The sequence below is a fragment of the Manacus candei genome, unplaced genomic scaffold (genome assembly GCF_025592945.1).
Source record: "Manacus candei isolate 608988 ecotype Guabito, Panama unplaced genomic scaffold, ASM2559294v1 h1tg000050l, whole genome shotgun sequence".
NCBI classification, from domain to species: Eukaryota; Metazoa; Chordata; class Aves; order Passeriformes; family Pipridae; genus Manacus; species Manacus candei.
In genome coordinates, this window is record NW_026138098.1 from 32,188,469 (window position 1) to 32,206,292 (window position 17,824).

Consider the following 17,824-nt stretch of genomic DNA (forward strand, 5'->3'; position numbering starts at 1 on the left):
TGGAGGTGTGTTCCAGAGAAGCTGCAGGAGCAGCCACAGTGCATTTGAGCTAAATGAGATCTTCATCCACATTCCAGGGTAATGCTACAACCAACAGATGAGTACTGCAATCGTGCAGAAGGAGCAAAAGTTTAAGAACAGCGCAGTTATTCATAAAGGGCATACAAAGAAGTTACAGGAATTACTAAATAAGTATTAATCATATCAAAATTCTTGTATCAGATTCCCTCTTGTTTAACCAAGTAGTAATTTGAGATATTACTGAATTCTACAATTAAGTAGATTACATTAGTGTGCAACAAAATGTAAAATATGCCAAAAGAAGCCAATTTACATGATTCTGATAGACTGAACCCGTGAATTCATCACAGAATAACAAAATATTAAGAGTCGAGTATTTTTAATTTGTTCCAAAAATTTGTATCAAAGCACTGACACCAGAATCACATTTTAGTACAGATTAGAATTCACTAAAGGCTATTGTTCAATACCGAACCATTTTACAGTTGTTATTACCTGAAAATATCAGTAAGATCTAGTAATATTGACATGTAGGTGTAAATTCCCATGGTCAGCTGTCAGTTCCCAGATGCCAAGTGAGAAGGGCTCTGCTCCTCACAACACCCCTGAGCTAGACCAGGAGAACACAGCTCAAGGGAAAGTGTTGGCGAATTGTCAGGGCAGCATCACTCCCCAGTAACTCCACATCTCAGCTCTTCTCTCTTTCACTTATTCAGCTTGGAGCAGCTTCTGTTACCACAGAGGTGCTTTGGGAAGGTCAATATATTCAGGTGGATCAGTGTACGTGAGACCCACAAGTTGCTGAATGTGTTTTCCACCTTCAGCCTCCATTCATTTATCCATTTCTTCTTTGCTGCTTCCTTCTCTCCTGGTTTCTCTGCAAAGTGCTGTAAACTGGAAGAGCACTGAATGCTCTGTTTGTGGATAAGTCATCTTGGAGCCTCTATCTGCAACAGAACACAAAGTCATGATGCTGTGGAGCAGGGCCTGAAAATAGCTTAGATGTTAACTTTTAAACAGTCTGTGCTCTATCACACTTCAGCAGGACTTCTTCCTTTCTCAGAAGCCTTTGCAGGTGTCAAACCAATACATTAATTCCTTTTTCAAAGCAACACCTTCCCTATTTCCTTGATAAATATATGGAATACTTGAATGGGAAATTCAAAGCACCAAAATTCACAGGATCGGAAGAATTAGGGATAGTATGAACTGATGCATCTTCCAAAGAAAGTGTCATAAGGAAGCCTCTAAAAAGATCAGAGGAATTATCCTTTTGGAGCTCAGGAGCAACACTCAGAGCCACATGCCCATGGGCAACAACAAAACAGAGCTGACACCTTCAGGCTGGAGAAGTCCACAGAAAAATAAAGAAAAACAGCTCTAGACTGAGCCCCAGGGAAGGAGAACTCCCCTTGGGAAATGGACTGCAGACAAACTCCCCCCTTGCACTCCTACGTGGCCCCAGTGCAGCTCTGGCAGTAAACACAGTGACTGATAATTCAGCCACCAAGATTTCCTGGCCAAGTAAAAAAGTCCAGCCATTCCAGCAAAGGAAAGCCGACCCTGATGCTGGGAATGACCTGCTGGGGTCATCCTCTCACCCGAGCTGCACATCAAACACATGTTAACCACCTGAGCACACCTGAAAGAGGAACCTTGGCACAAAGGCACGGGAATGGGAAGCTGGGGGAAATAAGTCTCAGTCCTCTATCCCTCCAAGCATCAAGAAAAGCTATTTCCATGATTTCAAAAATCTCTACATCTTCCATCTTTTGCTATAATTGAAAAAAACATTGATGTTGCTGTTTATGCCTCCAACAAGTGGCTCCTGTGGCTATAAACCCTGCTTCAGTGGATATGAAATCACCTGAAAAGGCTGTATTAACAGTATCCTTTAAATCCTACAGCTTGCTAAATAAAGGGGAAGGGGTTTTTTTCCCCAAATATTTTCAGTCCCACTTCCCCGAAAGTATACACATTGGGCAGTTGCAAAATCAAGATCTTTACTGAGAGCTTTTTCTGACTTCCAGGTTGAAATGCAGCACAGCCTGTATTGGCAGTGAATGCACCTTCTCCATACAGATAAATGCCACATTTTGAAATGGTTATTTCCACTTTGCAGGAAGGAAAATTGAGAAAGGCAAAATGACTTGCCACTGTCACAATTCTTAAGCAGAATTGATATTGAGCTAGTTCTTCCTAAAATATGTCCTGTATACTTCTAGATCTATTTTACCTTTCCTTGAGAGATAGCAAGCATAATTTTCCTCTGAATTCATAATTCCTCAGAAATTTGGAAAGTCACATTTAATGTTTTCTAGGGTTCAGCATCAGAAAGTTAATAATCTATATTTAGGTTTGGTTTAAAAGTTTCCTAACTTGAAAAATTGCAGCCAAGAAAAAAAAACATTTTTCCCCTCAAGCATCAGTTCCTTCTGTAACAAAGCCAACTTTTGATTTCAAATTGTCTTATCTTCTACAGAGAGTCCAAGGGCTTTTCTTAATGCATCCTACCAAAACCATCTTCCTTGAAAACAGAATTATTTGAGTGGTGAGGCAGTCCTTGAGCACTGAATGGGACACAGGATCAGTGGGAAAATATGATTATTTGAAGACAGCTATTTATTGCAGGTGCAAAGGCTGCACTAAACACCTGGGGGTGCAAAGGTGCATGACAGCAAGAGTTGTGGTTTGTGGCATTACCTCCCCAGCTCTCCCACTAACATCCCCTGTGGTGATTTATTGCATCTCTGACTGTCTACAGTCACAACTCCATCTGGGGCTGTCCACTGACCACTCCTAATCTCGTCTTGTGTCTTGGCTTTCTCACTTGTAAAAAGGCTGCAAATTTACCACTGTATTTACACTGCAGGTGAATACAGCACCCCTCTGTGCCCAGGTATCACCCTCAGGACTTCTTTGATACCCTCCTGGCTCTTGCTGCAGCACACAGGGGATTTAAGTTCACTGCCTTTGCGGATCACTCCAGCCATATCTGCACAAGAAAACATTGCAGTTCACAGGGTGCCACTCTATCCATGCTGACAACAGCAAGGAGCACTACTGAGCCTCCATGTGATGCTTCACAGTGAATTTGTAGCCTAGAGCACATGAATAAAGCAGATTTGGACTTCACCATTTCTTTCTGTTCCAGCTAACGAGATATCACCAAAAGATGGCTGAACAAATTAAATATCTATGGCCTTCAGTACATCCTCTTCCTCAGAAGTTCATTCACATCTTAAAATATTAACCCAACCCTAATCCCCTGCCCCTCACCACCCTCAAACACTGCCTTACACTCGAGCCAGCAAACAGAGCTCCTGACTACCTCACACCTGTTTTAAATACACAGTCAGCCAGCTCAGCCCAGTGAAGCTTCAGGGCTGGGTTCTGCTGAGCTCGGGAGCTGCTGAGTTGGGCTCACCCCTGATTCTGCCCTGGGGCTGGACACCTCCCTCCAGCTGGGGATGGCACCGCCTTTAAGAGCTGCCACTGTTTTCTGCAGGGAGTGTTTAAGTGCAGCCTGAGGGGAAAGCATCATTAGACCAGCACTACACCTTGGTACCAAACAGCCCCTCCCAGTCCTGATGAGTTTACACCCTGTACAGGTAAAATGCAGAGGGTGGGGGAATAGAGATAACAAGGCTGTGAGTCTCCACCTTTCCCTGAATACCCACAGCCTTAATTCCTCAGGTGGAACTGCAGGGCCCTGCCTTCACCTTATCACATGATGTCTCCACCTAAAACAACCTCTTTGAATTTGCTGGAAGGAAAATGCTCTCAGTTTCTTCAGGCCACAGATGGAAGATGCCATTTCTACTGGTCCCTCAGCCCAGGTGCAAGCATTAAGAGCAAGGATGATGCACAGCAGCAGCGGTGGAACCCTTCTGTGGCCATCCTAGTAATGTTACATCTCCATTCAAGTTTCTTCCCCACCTTTCATGGAGCTACTGATGCCAGCTTAAGGCTTAGAACTTCTGAAGAATCACTCTAAACTCTAGGCATATCGGTCAGCCCCTAACAGACCTCTCCCACGACAGCATATGCTGTACTGCCCAGAAAGCAGCACCAGAACTGAGGACAAATTCTTATTGAGCTGAGGGAATCTACCCACAGAACAAAACTCCAGAAGAGATGGAGCATACTCAGAGCTTGAACAGCCTCAGCAGTGCTGGTGGTCCTTCTGATAGGGCCTGGCTTTTACTGAGCAGCTCCTTTCTCCTGTCAATCACTCACACATAAAACCTGAAACCAATTACCCTTAAAAATTAATTAATCACCTTCCCAGGAACCTTTGCTTCTAGTAGTGCTTCCTCCCACTTGCACTTAAGCTATATAAAGGCCAGTAAGTGGTTTTCTTTTTCTTTTTCTTTTTCTTTTTCTTTTTCTTTTTCTTTTTCTTTTTCTTTTTCTTTTTCTTTTTCTTTTTCTTTTTCTTTTTCTTTTTCTTTTTCTTTTTCTTTTTCTCTTTTCTTTCCTATTGCTGGGAGGGCACTAGCTAGAAACCTAGCTGGGTGTATAGATAGGCATGCTTCTCTCACGTGGGCTTCTGGAGCACAAGCTTTGTGGGTTATCCAGTATGTGAGTATTTCTATTTATTTTTAAGTAGCATTAAATGCTTGGCTATTGCTATCTCTGTGTTTTTACAATTAGTAGCTTTTGAAGGTTAGCAGATGGGTAACAGTAAAAAGAAAATCCCTAAGAACACAAACAATCCTGTGAAGACAGTTATTACTTCCATGGTAGACTTTTATCTTGGTTTTAAGATGTGCTAAAGTTTCACAGAATATTGTAGAGGAATTTCTTTCTGTGCTGGATGAAAGGTGTTTAAATTGATTGTTTTATAAGTAGATACTATTACTGACAAAAAGAATAGGGTATATTCAGCACTGAAATAAATGTATACATCTTTGAATTAACTGGGAGGTGGGTCAGGACTCTTATCCTCGCTGGAGTTCACTAGTTTATTATGTAGTAAAGAGAAAAAGAGAGAAAATGTACAATAGGTCTGGCTAAAGTCTTCTGCCTCCTGAGTTGTTAAAGGTTCACATGGCACCCCACACACAGCGGAATAGAACTCTTATAATCTGATTAGTACTCTGTACATAGCTTTCACAATGTTTATATTAAAACTTATTAAAAATTAGTCTAAAGAGCTGTGTTGGTGCTGCTGTCCAGGGAACTTTCTACCTTTTGAACTTCCACTTTCTATATGAATTGTGCTGGGGTTGTGACCCCTTGAGAAGCAGGGGCTCCTGTTAACAGCAGCTTTAGACTGACATCACTTGGATGTTAGTATTACTTATCCTGACACAACTAAAACAGGCAATGGTTATGGTAAGGAAATGGTTTAGCATGCTGCTGTACAATACATACAATAAAAAGAAAATGGGAAGCTTTAGGGTTTAGGAAAGGCCTAAAGCTGAGATAAGAAACACCTGAGTTCAGCTACCATTAAACTGTGCACTGGATGGGGGAAATGATGACAACTTATGGCTACTTGTTTGTCAGGGGAGGAAGAAAAGCAATAACAGAAAGATGGTTGGGTATTTCTGAAACTGAGGTAGAAAGAAAAGCTCATAATAGCTTAGAAAAAACTTCTTTTACTTAACTGTTTTCTTTTTGAAAATTTCTCTAACATCCTGTCTTCTCAAATTCTTCTTTCTCTCTTAGCTTCACTTACTACTCTGCTGTCCAAGTTCCTTTGCATTTTCTTAATGCAACTGTAGCACTTCCCCCATATCTTTATCTCATTAAGCATAACTGTTTACCAGTTTTGTCTGAAACAGTAATTATCACATGTAGTAACCTCCCTTTAACAGACTTTTCTGATAGTTATTTTTGTGCGATGCTAGTTCTTCTTTCTTCCTGCCAGCAAACTGTCTCCCAATTAGATTAAAACTGATACACAGGTTTCTCTCCTGTATTCCAGCTGCCTGTCCTGATGAGTTTCTGTGTCAGGGAAGGCTAACAAATTAGTGTTAATTGTGTCCTGCAATTCAGTAATAGCTATTATTTAACAATATCCTTTTTGGTAAGGATTGTCTTAATATGTCATAGTGTTGTCTGGCACAGGGTGTAAACAAATTATGTTACTGGTTCTGTGCTGATCAAGCAGTGCTACTTTAGTATTTTTCCTGGCACTGTTATCCCAATTAAAACTATCACAAATTTTCTACTGAGCCAGTAACTCCTTCGATTAATTTACTGTTCTCATTAGGAGTGTTCCAGGGTCTGTCTGTCACATTTGTTCAGGCTACGCTCGAAACTGGCCCTAAAAAGGGAATTGATTTAAGTCTGCCCTTACTGCAAGAACTGTAATGAAACATTACATCTTATAATGACAATCTGAAAGAGGCACAGACCTACACAAGCAGAGAGATGAGAAGGGACTTGCATGTCTTCTTGGATTTAACAGCAGAAGATTGCGTTTGGCTGTTGCTGTGTCATTTAATTGAATGAAAAGATGGTCTTGGAGTCACAGACTAGTTGAGGCTGGAAGGAACCTCTGGAGATTGTCTAGTCTGACCCCCCTACTCAGAGCAGGGCTACCTTGAGCTGGCTGCTCAGGGCCATGTCCAGCCCAGTTCTGAATAAATCTTCAAGGTTGGAGACTTCAGTTTCTCTGGGCAACCTATCACAGTGGGAAAAATATTTTCTTGAGCTCAAATGGGATTTCCTGTATTTCAGCTTGTGCTCATTGCCTCTTTTCCTTTCCCTAGGCACCACTGAGAAGAGGTGGCTCATCCTCCTTTATTCCATCTTCAAGAAAGATTCTAGTAACCATTCTTAGGTGTATAAATAACATCCTGGTTAGTACCGAATTCTAGCAAGGTGTGTCCAGGTGGTTCCATGCTTTGTGAACACAGCTCTGCAGGAGACCTGCCTCCTTTCAGCTGGGCGGTCTGAAGGTGGGCTTGCTCTCGCTATCAGGTCCTTAACCCCAGAACATATCGGGTGCCAGAAGGAGTCCTGTGCTACCCTTTCGGTGTTTAGATACTGATCCTGCTTTCAGAGTAATAGACTAAAATACTTTTTAGCTTTAGTGTTAAAAGTTGCTGAAGTGAGGCAAAAAGTAATTAAAATTAAGTCTTCATATCTTGGTCCTCTACTTTCACGCTCCCTTCCTTTTTAATCAAAATGATGTTCCCAGAACTTTGCTTGGTATTACTGAGTTGCAGCAGTAACCACCTGTGAATATTCATTATTTGGCCACATCTAACGGAAGATGGCCCCACATTATAAAGCATCAAGTTGCAATTAGAGGATATAGTGTGCAGAAACTTCCCCAGCGCAGGCTGGTCTGTATCTAAAAACACCGCATTAACCTGGACTTCAGAAAAGGCCATCAAGTCATTTCTGCTGGCTCTGTAATCCCAGTGGTTATTTACCTAAAGCAGACTTCAGATGACTGCACACAGCTTTGTCTGACATGATTCAGAAAGGTCAAGGTCCAAGACAGGTGGTGAGCCAGCCTGTGTGGCAGCACTGATGTCCTGGGCTGAGGAGGGATGTTCCCTTTACAGGAGGAGGCCTTGAATGGCTCCTATGAAACCCCTAATTTGGGACTCTCCCATGCCCAAATGTAATGCAAATCTGCTGTCTTGTTTTCAATTATGGACAACAGAAGGATGAAATGTAAGTTTAAGGAAATAGTTGTAATAAGCACAGCTCCAGAGACTTGCGTTGACTCTGAGTCAGCTTATGTCTTAAACTGCTTTGAGCCCTCGAAGTTACCACCCAGCAATTTAACACTTGGGTTTCAAGTTAATTTAACTTTCTTAGATGAAAAAGGGGTCTGAAAGCACATGATCGGTAACTGCTAGACCAGTTGAAGACTGGAGTCATCGATACATGAGATTTTTAGTCATGCTTGCAGCTGCGATGCAACTTGTCTACAGGGAAATAAAGTGAGGGAAGATATTAATGTCTTCTTTTCAGCATTTGCATAAGCTACAAGACTTGTTCTATGCTAAGGATGGTGAAACTTGGGTGCTTGATTTGTGCTTAAGAACCCTATGTGTCAACCACAAACTTTAAAAGCCACTCAAAACCATAAAGGTGACTTTGTTTTTTAATTCAGCTCATCAACAATGTGTGCTGTTAATTGTTGAGCATCCATCACTTGTGGAATTGGTGGTCTTAAGTATTCCAGAGATCAGCTGCTAAGGTTCCCGAGTTTTAGGTTACCCTTTGATTTTGTAGGGTTTTTTTCCTTTGTGTTAATTCTGTTTTCATGTATCTTGATGGATTGTGTTCCAAAATGTGTTAGAGAGGATGAAAAAAAAGACTATGTGGAAGAACTGTGTCTTTACAGGAATATTGTGGGAAAGCAAACTAAAACAAACCAGCTACTAATTCCCATTTTTAACTTGTGGGACAGTGCCTTTTGGTGTCAATTTTTGATGGCTAGCAGTTATTTGTAGCAAGTTCGAGGAGACAAGTGGTATGCAAAAAAGGGTAAACCTCTGTGGGAAGAAGTTCTGATTTGTCTAGACAGAGCTTCCTTAACATAATGTGGATGATTGTTTCCTAGCCTCCTGCAGGCTACCAGCTCAGAGCAGCTACAGCCACAGTGTATTTATGCCTGTTAAACCAGAAGTTCTGCCTATTGTTTTTCCTGCCTTCCTCGCTTTTCACTGCTCTAGTCCAGCTATGTTATACCAGGCCATTAAACATTCAGAATCCAGAATGTCTAGACAGGCTGAAAGACTGTCTGCACTCCCTTTCTCAGAGTCAACTTTCCTAAGAACTAAAAGGCTCTTTGGAAAGCAAAGGTGGCAGAGTTCCTAGTATGAGACACATCTTCAGGCTGCCTTCTGAGAGAGCACAGAGTAACACACTCTGGTAGGGAATTCTAGCAGTGCACAGAATTCCTGTGCAAGCCTCCTGCTGTTTCCCAGAGAAGCTTCAAGCCTTTGACAATTATTGCTAATGTCTTAAACAGCTTGCACTTATATTCTAAGGATACCAGACTACATAGAGATGTACCCTGTTAGCTGGCAATGTCCTGCTGAAATAACAGAGGAAAGAACTAAAGCGAGATTTCCTTGCCACAGAAGATGGGAAAGGCCTTTTTGAGGCAGAAAGGGTTTCTGTTTAGGGACCTGGGGACCAAAAGAGACACTTTGCTCTGTGTATCTGCTAGTTTTGGCAATATTAGACAAATAAGCAAACAAAAGAGCCAACTTTTTTTTTTTTTTTTACACATAACCTTTGTTTTCTTCGGTGCTGACTTGAGTCACTCTCTGTATAGTAAGAAGCAGCTCCCCCTTCCCTGGGTAGCTGAAGAAACCTTGTGCTAACTCTCTTAACTTCCAGCAAGGGAGAACAGCATCCTTGGGAAGTGCTTAATAACCTGGGCTCTTTTAGAGGAAAGTAATTTTTGGTGTATTAAGTGAGCCTTCCAAGAACAGAGATCAACAATGCCTTCAGACTGGGAACCAGGGTTTTGAGAAGCAGCATGTGAGGAAGATGCCCAGATCAAAGACGACAAACAACTGAATATGAGCACCCAATAACTTTTTTTAACTCCAATTTTGCTTCCTCTGTTAATGAGAATAAAAGTAGGTGGCAGACTTATGCCACTCCAAGTCATATAGAGTTAACAGAAATCTGGTTACAGAGTTCAGTGCATGAAAGTGCTGAAAAAAATTTGGGTTAGAGCTAGAAATCTACATGAAGCATTTAGGGACTAGAAAAACATTTCAAGAAACTTGCAAGTTAATTTATCAGGAGATGGAAAAGTGACTTATGCATGCATAAGTCCTTGTGGAGAGATAATGAGCGTGAAAGAGCTCTTTAATCTATCACTTAGAGCACAGTAGGAACCAATGACTGGAAACTAAAGGCAAATTCAAAGTTTAAAAGCATGGGCCTAGTTTTCTATAAGGAAAAACAATTTACTGATGAAAATTAAAAACAAAGTCGATGTTCAGATGCCTTCAAATCAATAGCCTTTGTTGGCAACACTGCTTCTAGAAAACAAAGGTTATCCGACACAACACATGAATTAATGATTTCTGTGTCTTGGGTTTTAAGTTGGATGAAACTATATTCCCTTCCTGTTTTAAAATATATGGAAAGAGATCCTTTTCCCCAGTTCAGGGGAGAATGCAGAGAGAGGACAATTCTTGGGAGAAAAGGAACTCAAGTAATGAGGACACAGAAAGCATTGCTCCAAGGGGGGGGAACCAACATCAGGACACTGTCTAATAAAACAGCTTCCTTAATGCATTTGTTGGTCAGCAGTTTTGACTAGACCTGTCTTAGAATGAGTAAGGAAAGCATAGTGGGGTCAGCTGGCTAAAGGCTAACTTTGGGTTGCACATGGGAATTGCTATCCTGGCTCACAGGAGTGTTCCCCCTGGATAGCTCTTCCAGCTAATTGTAGTGTGCTGCTCTGGGAGGGTGGGAGAGAAAGAAAGGGAAACCTGATAGCCCGGTGTCCTTTGCTGGCAGCCTTTGAGTTGCTGGATAATGTACAATGTAGTCCTTCAGCTCTTGATACTGATTAGGCTCCTCTCAAGCTCTGTGTGGGGTTTGGCCTCTGCATTTCAGTAGAGTTGGATGTAATAAAAGGAATGGAAAGGTCTAGAAAATATCCCATAAGGAATTGGGGTTATTTATTCAAGGGATGATTTAATAGCTTAAGTACTGGGTTTGGGGTTTTTTTGACGTTGTTGCGAAGGAAGTTAACACTTTTCCTTCCAAGCTTGGTAGAGGCTGGATAAAAACTCCAGAATACCCCTTGACTCAGCTTAACTTTGATACAAGGAAAAGCTTCCCAGCAGGATAATGAAAGGCTAGTAAACATCGTAAGAAAAGGTGTGTAATCTCTGTTAAAAGGCTTCAGGAACAGGTAGGACAAGACATCTGCCCAAATGGCATGGGGTGATCCTAGTTTTGTTGTGCAGCAGATAAATTTGGGGTCCTTTCCAGTTCAAAGATATGGGGTTTTTTTCCACCTCTTTTGGGCTGATGGTCATGGGCTGCTGCACTGTTTAGCTGGCTGGAGACTGTGACTTTCTGCAAATGGATATTGTGCTGAACAAGGCTCTAAGTGTTGCCAAAGAATGTATATCTCCTTCATTTTAAGTAAAATCTATCAGCCAGTTCAAAAGGCAAACATTGTTTCCTGATAAAATGCAGCTGGTGTGCACATGAGCTTAGTCAGCAGACTATAAAATAGCATAAGCTTTCCATAGGGATCAGAAACATCAAAAGCAGAGAGTGTATTTTAAAAAAAAAATCTCTAACATATTGCTATAATTATTAAATGTGATGCATCACAAGTAGTGATGGAATATAGCTGAGATGACACTACCCAGACAGGAAGGAATAATATGGCTTTGGTCTGTGTCTCTGTGTACAGATTTCAAATCCCAGAGATCATCAGATACCATAGTATGTGAAGCCCATCATTTAAAATGGGTTTGCTCCCAGGAGAGAGGCATATTTACTGAAACATTCATTTGCAGCTTTTGAAGAAGTTAACAGCTTTAATGCTGTTCTACTAGGGAACAGGGGAAAAATAACCTATGTCAACTTGTCCAGGGGACTGCCCTGCTGGGCTGTACTGGTGTGGTCACACTTAGATACAGAGTAATGCTTGCAGGTCCAGTACAACACGTCAGACCTCTCTCTCTGTGGCTTATCAATGCAGACAGAGGGAAGTGACAGGGGCAGCAGAGCTGCTTTGTGAGAGCCTCCTGGGTACTCCTGATGAGCTGGAGATCAGCTCCTCTGTTGCCTCAGCTTGCCCTTGTGGGGCTGCATTTCATACGCTTTCAGCTCCAAATGGAAGCAATAAGGTAGGATGGACATATGACTGCTGCCAGGAGAAAGTTTCAGATGGAGCTGTTCTGAACTTTCCCCTTCCTCTTCAGATCACATTTCCCTTAAGAAAAAAAAATCCTAAGGGGTGCTCTTATGTTTCTGGTAAGAAGGAATTAGAGGCACTTAACCCATTGCAACCCATTAAAAATTGATAAAACAAATCAATAGTGATTGCCTTTTCACGACAAGCCTTTTCACTGCATGGTGAATTTTCTTTAAAATAGGAAGCAGAGTACCCTTTTAATGTTTGTACTTTTAATCAAATTAATTGGATTCTGTCTGAATTGCCTGGTGCAGTCAAAACAGGCTAGTGCTGCAGTGATGAAAATGCTCTGGCTTTATATTGACAGGGCTGTTCTGAGTTGCTTTTGGTGTTTTGTCCTTATCTGCTCTTCCTGACCTATAACTCACAGAATTAACAGTGCTAGACTTCATTCTTTTGTAGTCTTAGGAGGAAAAAATCCATGGGCCTGTTGTTGCTTACTCGTCTTGCAAAGATTTCCCTCTACTATGTAGTGCAGTCATCCTACAACTCCAATTAGATGCCTTTTTTAATTCTAAATTCCACACTGCTTAAAATGCAGAAGTAACTGAAATTGTCAGGGCCCTGAAAGTTGGTAAACTGACTCCAAGAAACCCCCTAAACCATGAATTTTACGTCATGTTGCTGTTTGTCTTTTCAGGTTTTACATTTGCAGGTGTATCTCTGAACATGAGGGGAAGAAATTATTCAAAACTTAAGGACTTTATTCATATAGAAGCAAGAGCTTTAAAAGGAATGTCAGACTGTGTGTAATAAAACTGTGAGAACAATAGTGGTTAAACATGCCAAAGGAAGAAAAAAAAAAGGCAGAAATATCAATTTTAAACTATGTTTTTCATTAAGTTGGATGCTTCATGTGACTAATTTGGAATGTTAATAAATATCACAATAACATTTATGAAAAAGATAAACATATGGCCTCTTGGCATTCTGTCTGTCTGTGTGTTGGGGAAAAAAAATAGCTTAAGACACAGCTGTGTTAGACACCAATGGGCTTTGCCTTGTTCCCCGGGGAGGTGCTGTGCTGGGAGGCTGAACACACACGTGAACAAGAAGTGGCACGTCCAGAATTCTGTGCAAAAGCTTCAGCTGCTTTGAGTTCATAGAATGTCCACAGCATTGCCCAACACTCTCTCTCCAATGAAATCTCATTAAGGCAGAAGGACTACTGGGCTGTTTAGAGATCAGAACCTACCTTTGCTATTGCTTCATAGGAAAGATAGATGAGGAGTTAAATATTTGAAAGTAGCATAAACTATGAATTTCAGCCATATTAGTTAATAATCACACCAGCTTAGAAATGGTTATTTTCACCCATTCTGTATTTTGTTGTTTCAACAAGTAAACTGGCATCATCTGTTCTGTGTTCTAATACCAAAATCACAAATATGTGACATGATTCAGTAACTGAGAGAATTCCGTATTTTTTCAAGTTGTTCTATATTTGAGACTCCTCTAGAATAGATTAATACAAACCAGCAAAGTTAATAAAAGCTCAGTACTGTGATTAACCTATATGCATTTTTAACATAGGTGATGCTGTCTTCGGGGAGCACATCCTCCTAATACAGGGAGCTGAATCCCTCTCTCAGAAACTAGCTCATGTCTTTCTAAATGTTGCTCAGTTGCTATTTGCACATCTGCAAGGTAATTGAGATGTTGGTTTACCTGTAAAAGATGTGCAAGTTAAACATTGATGTTTGTATACATATATTGTATTATATCAAAGAAGTTAGGTGGCCTTTACAAATGATTCTCCAAACACTGCTAAAACTATTTACAAGAACTTTTTAACTACATTAAGTGGCTTTTGGAAGGAGTGTCAAAAATATCCCATAATGAGATACCTGGAAGTCTCCTCCTTACATAACTCCTTAGATAAAAATAGGCAGACATATGAGTAAGACACGCCAGGTTTGAATAAGTACATGGCATGGATTTAATTGCCATGTTGCTCTATTTCTGAAGTGCAGGAGCATGGATTATCATTATGTGTGAACTGGAATACAGGGAAGTTCACGTGGCATCCCTGTGTCTGTCTGCTGGGGGCCCAGCAAACACCACCCAGCTTGCTGCACTGAATTAAGTCTCAAAACATTCTATGAAATAAAGTCTAATCTTCTTAGGAAGGTAAATTACTCTTAGGAGCCATCTGCCTTTACCCTTTAAAAAATGCCTCTTTAAATGTAAATTTAGCTTTCCACCAGAGACAGTATTGCCATGGCAACAAACACAAGAAAAATAAATGTCTTGCTACAAAATAAGGAGTGGTTTTCTTCTAAAACATACTCCATATGAAATAAAATATGCAGCTATGGAATTATTATATAAATGATCTCAGACAGTAAAAAAGAGTATCAGTCTTTTCCTGGAATGGTTCTCTGAGCTAGTACCAAACACACAATTGCTTGTGGTGAAGAAATGTATTGTATACTTAATTTCACGTGCTATAAAGTGGAGCTCTCATCTTGCAGTTTGCTCTGGAGGGACTGGAATGCTACAAACTTCAGTGCAGCGTCAGGCAGGCAGCAGGAGTTTACAGAGCTGGAGCCTAAAATGTAATCTCTCCCAGGTAATTTATATTACAAATGCTTTGCTGTGTGAGTTTGCTCTGTACAGTCTGCCACTGTATTGTTATTCAGAGAGCATAGAAGCAGTAGCTCAGATTTCTCTTTTCATTGAATGAAAGGAAGAATGCATTCAGGTTAGGCCTGTTTCAAAACTGAGATTGATGAGTGGTGTACTTTAAATTGCTCACAAACAAATTCCTCTCTACCTCTTCCTGCATCAGTAACCCCTTTCAAAGGTCAAGTTGAGGAGACACCCAAGATGGGCAATATCATTATTTGCAAGACCAAAATTCCTACATGGTTAAAAATAGTTCATTTTTATAATGTATACTTTCCCATTTCAGGCTTCAAATTTCACAATATCCAACTATAGCAAGAGTTTTCAAACGTTGTCATTGTTGAAATGTTCCACAATTGTTTATTCGCCCTCTTTCTTTCCCTTCTTTTGGCCTTTTGACTGCACATGTTGTGTTTGAAGGCTGCAAGGGAGTGAAGATACCTGTGGCTAGGTTCTACCCGTTGGAGAAGGCGAGGAATTCTGGTGCTTGCCTGTGGAACAGAAACCATCCTGCACTCACCTCGCACCTCTCATCTGAATAAGGTAGTAAGTAGTTTACAAAGATTAAGCTCTTTCTTCTTGCTGTATGGCAGGCAGGGAAACTGCACATTATCGTCACTTAAAGACCTGTTAAAGAACTAATTTCTGCTACAGTGGTGATGCTGACTTTGGCATGTCACTTACTGTGAGAGTCACCAGGAGCAGTACTGAAACAGTAACCTGCTCTTTCCCTACCTTAGCTGCCTTAGTGGCACGTTCAGTGGCATCTATATCTGTCGCTTTGGTATCACTCTGTAACTCGTGTTGAAATCAGAGGAGTAAATACTGTTGAATGTTTCCAGCGATGGCACGGGCAGAACTTCACACAACCTCCTCTCCTGAGAGAAGATGAAGAGTCAGTTTTAGCAAAATATTGTCCTTTTATGTGTGCAACAGTTCTGCAGGAAGTGTAAAGCTGGTATGCGGGGATGGATTGCAATGGATTAGGCAATCTGTCAGGGAGCAGTCGGCTTCTCCTGCATGTCCCGACCTGCCAGACCTTGAGCTCGGCAGGAATACCTGGAGAAGGTCGCGCTGTGGGCTCTCCTGCTGTCCTGCCTTGGGCAGCAGCTGATAACAAGGTGTGTAGGGAAGGAACAAAGGCAACAGGATGCACAGGCACTAATCCTTCCAACAGGTATCCTGCTGCTCACCCGAAGTCTTGGCTTACCTGCACATAGCAGTCTGTGCCACCGCCCAAGGATGTGTCCTTAGACAGCTTTTTGCACCGAGTGCTCGTCAACAAGCGCCTTCCCGGGGTGATTCAGGGGGTGGTGGAGCCCAGGGAGCCGCTGCCCCCCGCTCTGCTCCTCCTTATGGAGGGTTCCAGCCGGGCGACACACAGTACCCTCATCTAACCCCTCCAGCATCATGTCCCACCACACTGAGGTGACTTCATCGGGCGACACGGAGGTTTTGGTGAGTCCTACAGCAAATGTAAGCGCATGGGGGGGCACAGGGGAAAAGCCAAGGCAAGGAGTGAGCATCTCCCACACGCACACACTTCTCACCTCAGTCGGTCACCCCCGGGCACCTCCACCCCCTCACACGCGGCGGGGCCCCCTCAGGGCCGCGGCTCCCCTCCCTCCCCTCCCTCCCCTCCGGGCGCGGTCCCGCCCCGCGGCCGCACGGCACATGCGCGCAGCCGCCGATGCCGATGCCGAGGGCGGGGCGGGGCCGCGGCCATTGCGGCCCGGGCGGCTGAGGGGACGTGCTGTTGCCGCCGCGATGGTGTCCTGGATGATCTCCCGGGCGGTCGTGTGAGTGCCGGGCTGGGGCGGCGGGAGGCGGCTCATCTCCCGCGGCGGGGGGTGATCCCGGGGGAGGCGGCGTCCCTTTCTTCTTTCCCGCGGTCCCCCGCAGCCGGGCGCCCTGCGCGCCCCTTGAGCGTTCTGTGCCTCGGAGAGTCCTTGTGCGCCCAGAAACTCCCGCAAAACCGCACCGGGTTCCTGGCGAGCATAACTCGTCCTTCCTGGTCGCTCCGTGTGTCTCCTGCTCTAAGGGCGAGTTTCCTGGGGCTGCAGAGCCGACAAACAAGCCGACTGCTTGTGCCTGTCACACCGTTGCTTGTAAATTGATGTAAAGTAACCTATAAACCTTTTTAGCTTGTGGCCGATCATAACCTATGAACTGTGGTTGCTCTCTAACTCATGGCAGAGCTGAGAGGGCCGTGAGAAGGGCGGCGAGTGCGAGATGGGGGTGTGTGGTCAGTGCGGGTCACCAGCTGATGAACAGGTACTCTGGCAGTCTTGTCTTTTTGTTCTACTTTGTGTTCTGGGCTTCGCCAAGTCGAGTTTTTGGCAGCCAAAGAGGCAAGCTTTCTCAGGTGGGAGGTATCATGTTACACGTTGTGTAAGTTCTGTTTGAGAAAGAGTAATAAACTGCAGTGCAGCCTCCGGTATTTTTCACGGGCATTGTGCTGTTCCTTCGTGAAACTGGTGGGTTATTGCGCTCATTTGAATAATGTTCCCTCATAAACGTTGAGTAGGATTTGGGCAACAGTCTTCCTCGCGCTCCTTGCTGAGTAGCACCGGGGCTCCCAGGGCTTATTGGGTCACTCGAGCTGAGATTTGCTGCGTGTGAGTTTTTGCCAGGCGAATGAAGCGAATCTGCACACAAAGCAGTCCAACAAACATCCGAATTAGTGTAAAGTATGTGGCGGGAGTGTACGACCCAAAGCAAGGTGTAATAACAGGATTTCCATGTTTCGTTGGTGACAAACATCCCCCCTTAAGATGCCTGGTGTAATTTCATCTGAAAACTTTGTTGTCGGGAAGCCCTCTCAAACCACCACGGAGGTTTTTTGCTGCTGCAGCCCACTCACCTAGATAAGCAGCAGTCCTCCCTCTTGCTGCCACCCCCTTGGGATTTGTCACGTAATTGAAACTTGCAAAGTAGAGCATCGTGTTCTCAAATTGGCAAAGGACAATGCCGGTTTGGAAGAGAGAGGCTGTGGGAAGAACTGCTGTTGGTGCACTTTGTCAGTGTGGTCTTCCCATGGGCCATACACAGCGCCAGAGGCAAGAGGCATAAGCTTACTTTCTGTACATGAGATGGGGCTGCTGAACCTGTTTCTGCTTCCTTTTGTAAAAGCATCGACCAGAAAATTCTTATTTTAACAACTTAGACTGTGTTGGTTGAAAGGGAAATCACAGCAACGGTGAGCATCTCAATTTGTGATGATCAGATTCTTGTATAGATAGCTGGGTTTTTTCCCCTGACATGGATTTCTAACGGTTGTATTTGCATTTT

The 17,824-nt window shown here is 42.9% G+C and overlaps 1 protein-coding gene and 1 long non-coding RNA gene across 5 annotated transcripts in view; one reads left to right on the forward strand and one right to left on the reverse strand.

Annotated features, from left to right (window-relative positions):
* Window positions 1–383: 383 nt before the first annotated feature.
* Window positions 384–16,156, reverse strand: LOC127477001 (uncharacterized). 2 transcript variants are annotated; one of them, XR_007906809.1, is made up of 3 exons: window positions 16,084–16,156; window positions 15,269–15,411; window positions 384–968 (listed from the first exon to the last, which is right to left on the reverse strand). It is a non-coding gene; the product is annotated as an uncharacterized LOC127477001 (long non-coding RNA). The 2 variants fall into 2 exon arrangements; XR_007906808.1 differs by having other exon boundaries at window positions 15,744–16,130.
* Window positions 16,157–16,239: 83 nt separating this feature from the next.
* The window catches only part of REEP3 (receptor accessory protein 3), a 35,709-nt gene continuing 34,124 nt past the window's right edge, over window positions 16,240–17,824 (forward strand). For 2 of the 3 annotated variants that reach the window (XM_051800644.1, XM_051800645.1), the window contains exon 1: window positions 16,378–16,807. In XM_051800644.1, the coding sequence (XP_051656604.1) occupies window positions 16,698–16,807 (110 nt within the window). In that variant the 5' untranslated portion in view covers window positions 16,378–16,697. Of the gene's footprint in view, window positions 16,333–16,377; window positions 16,808–17,824 lie in introns of those variants that run through there. The other variant, XM_051800646.1, reaches the window with a different exon arrangement.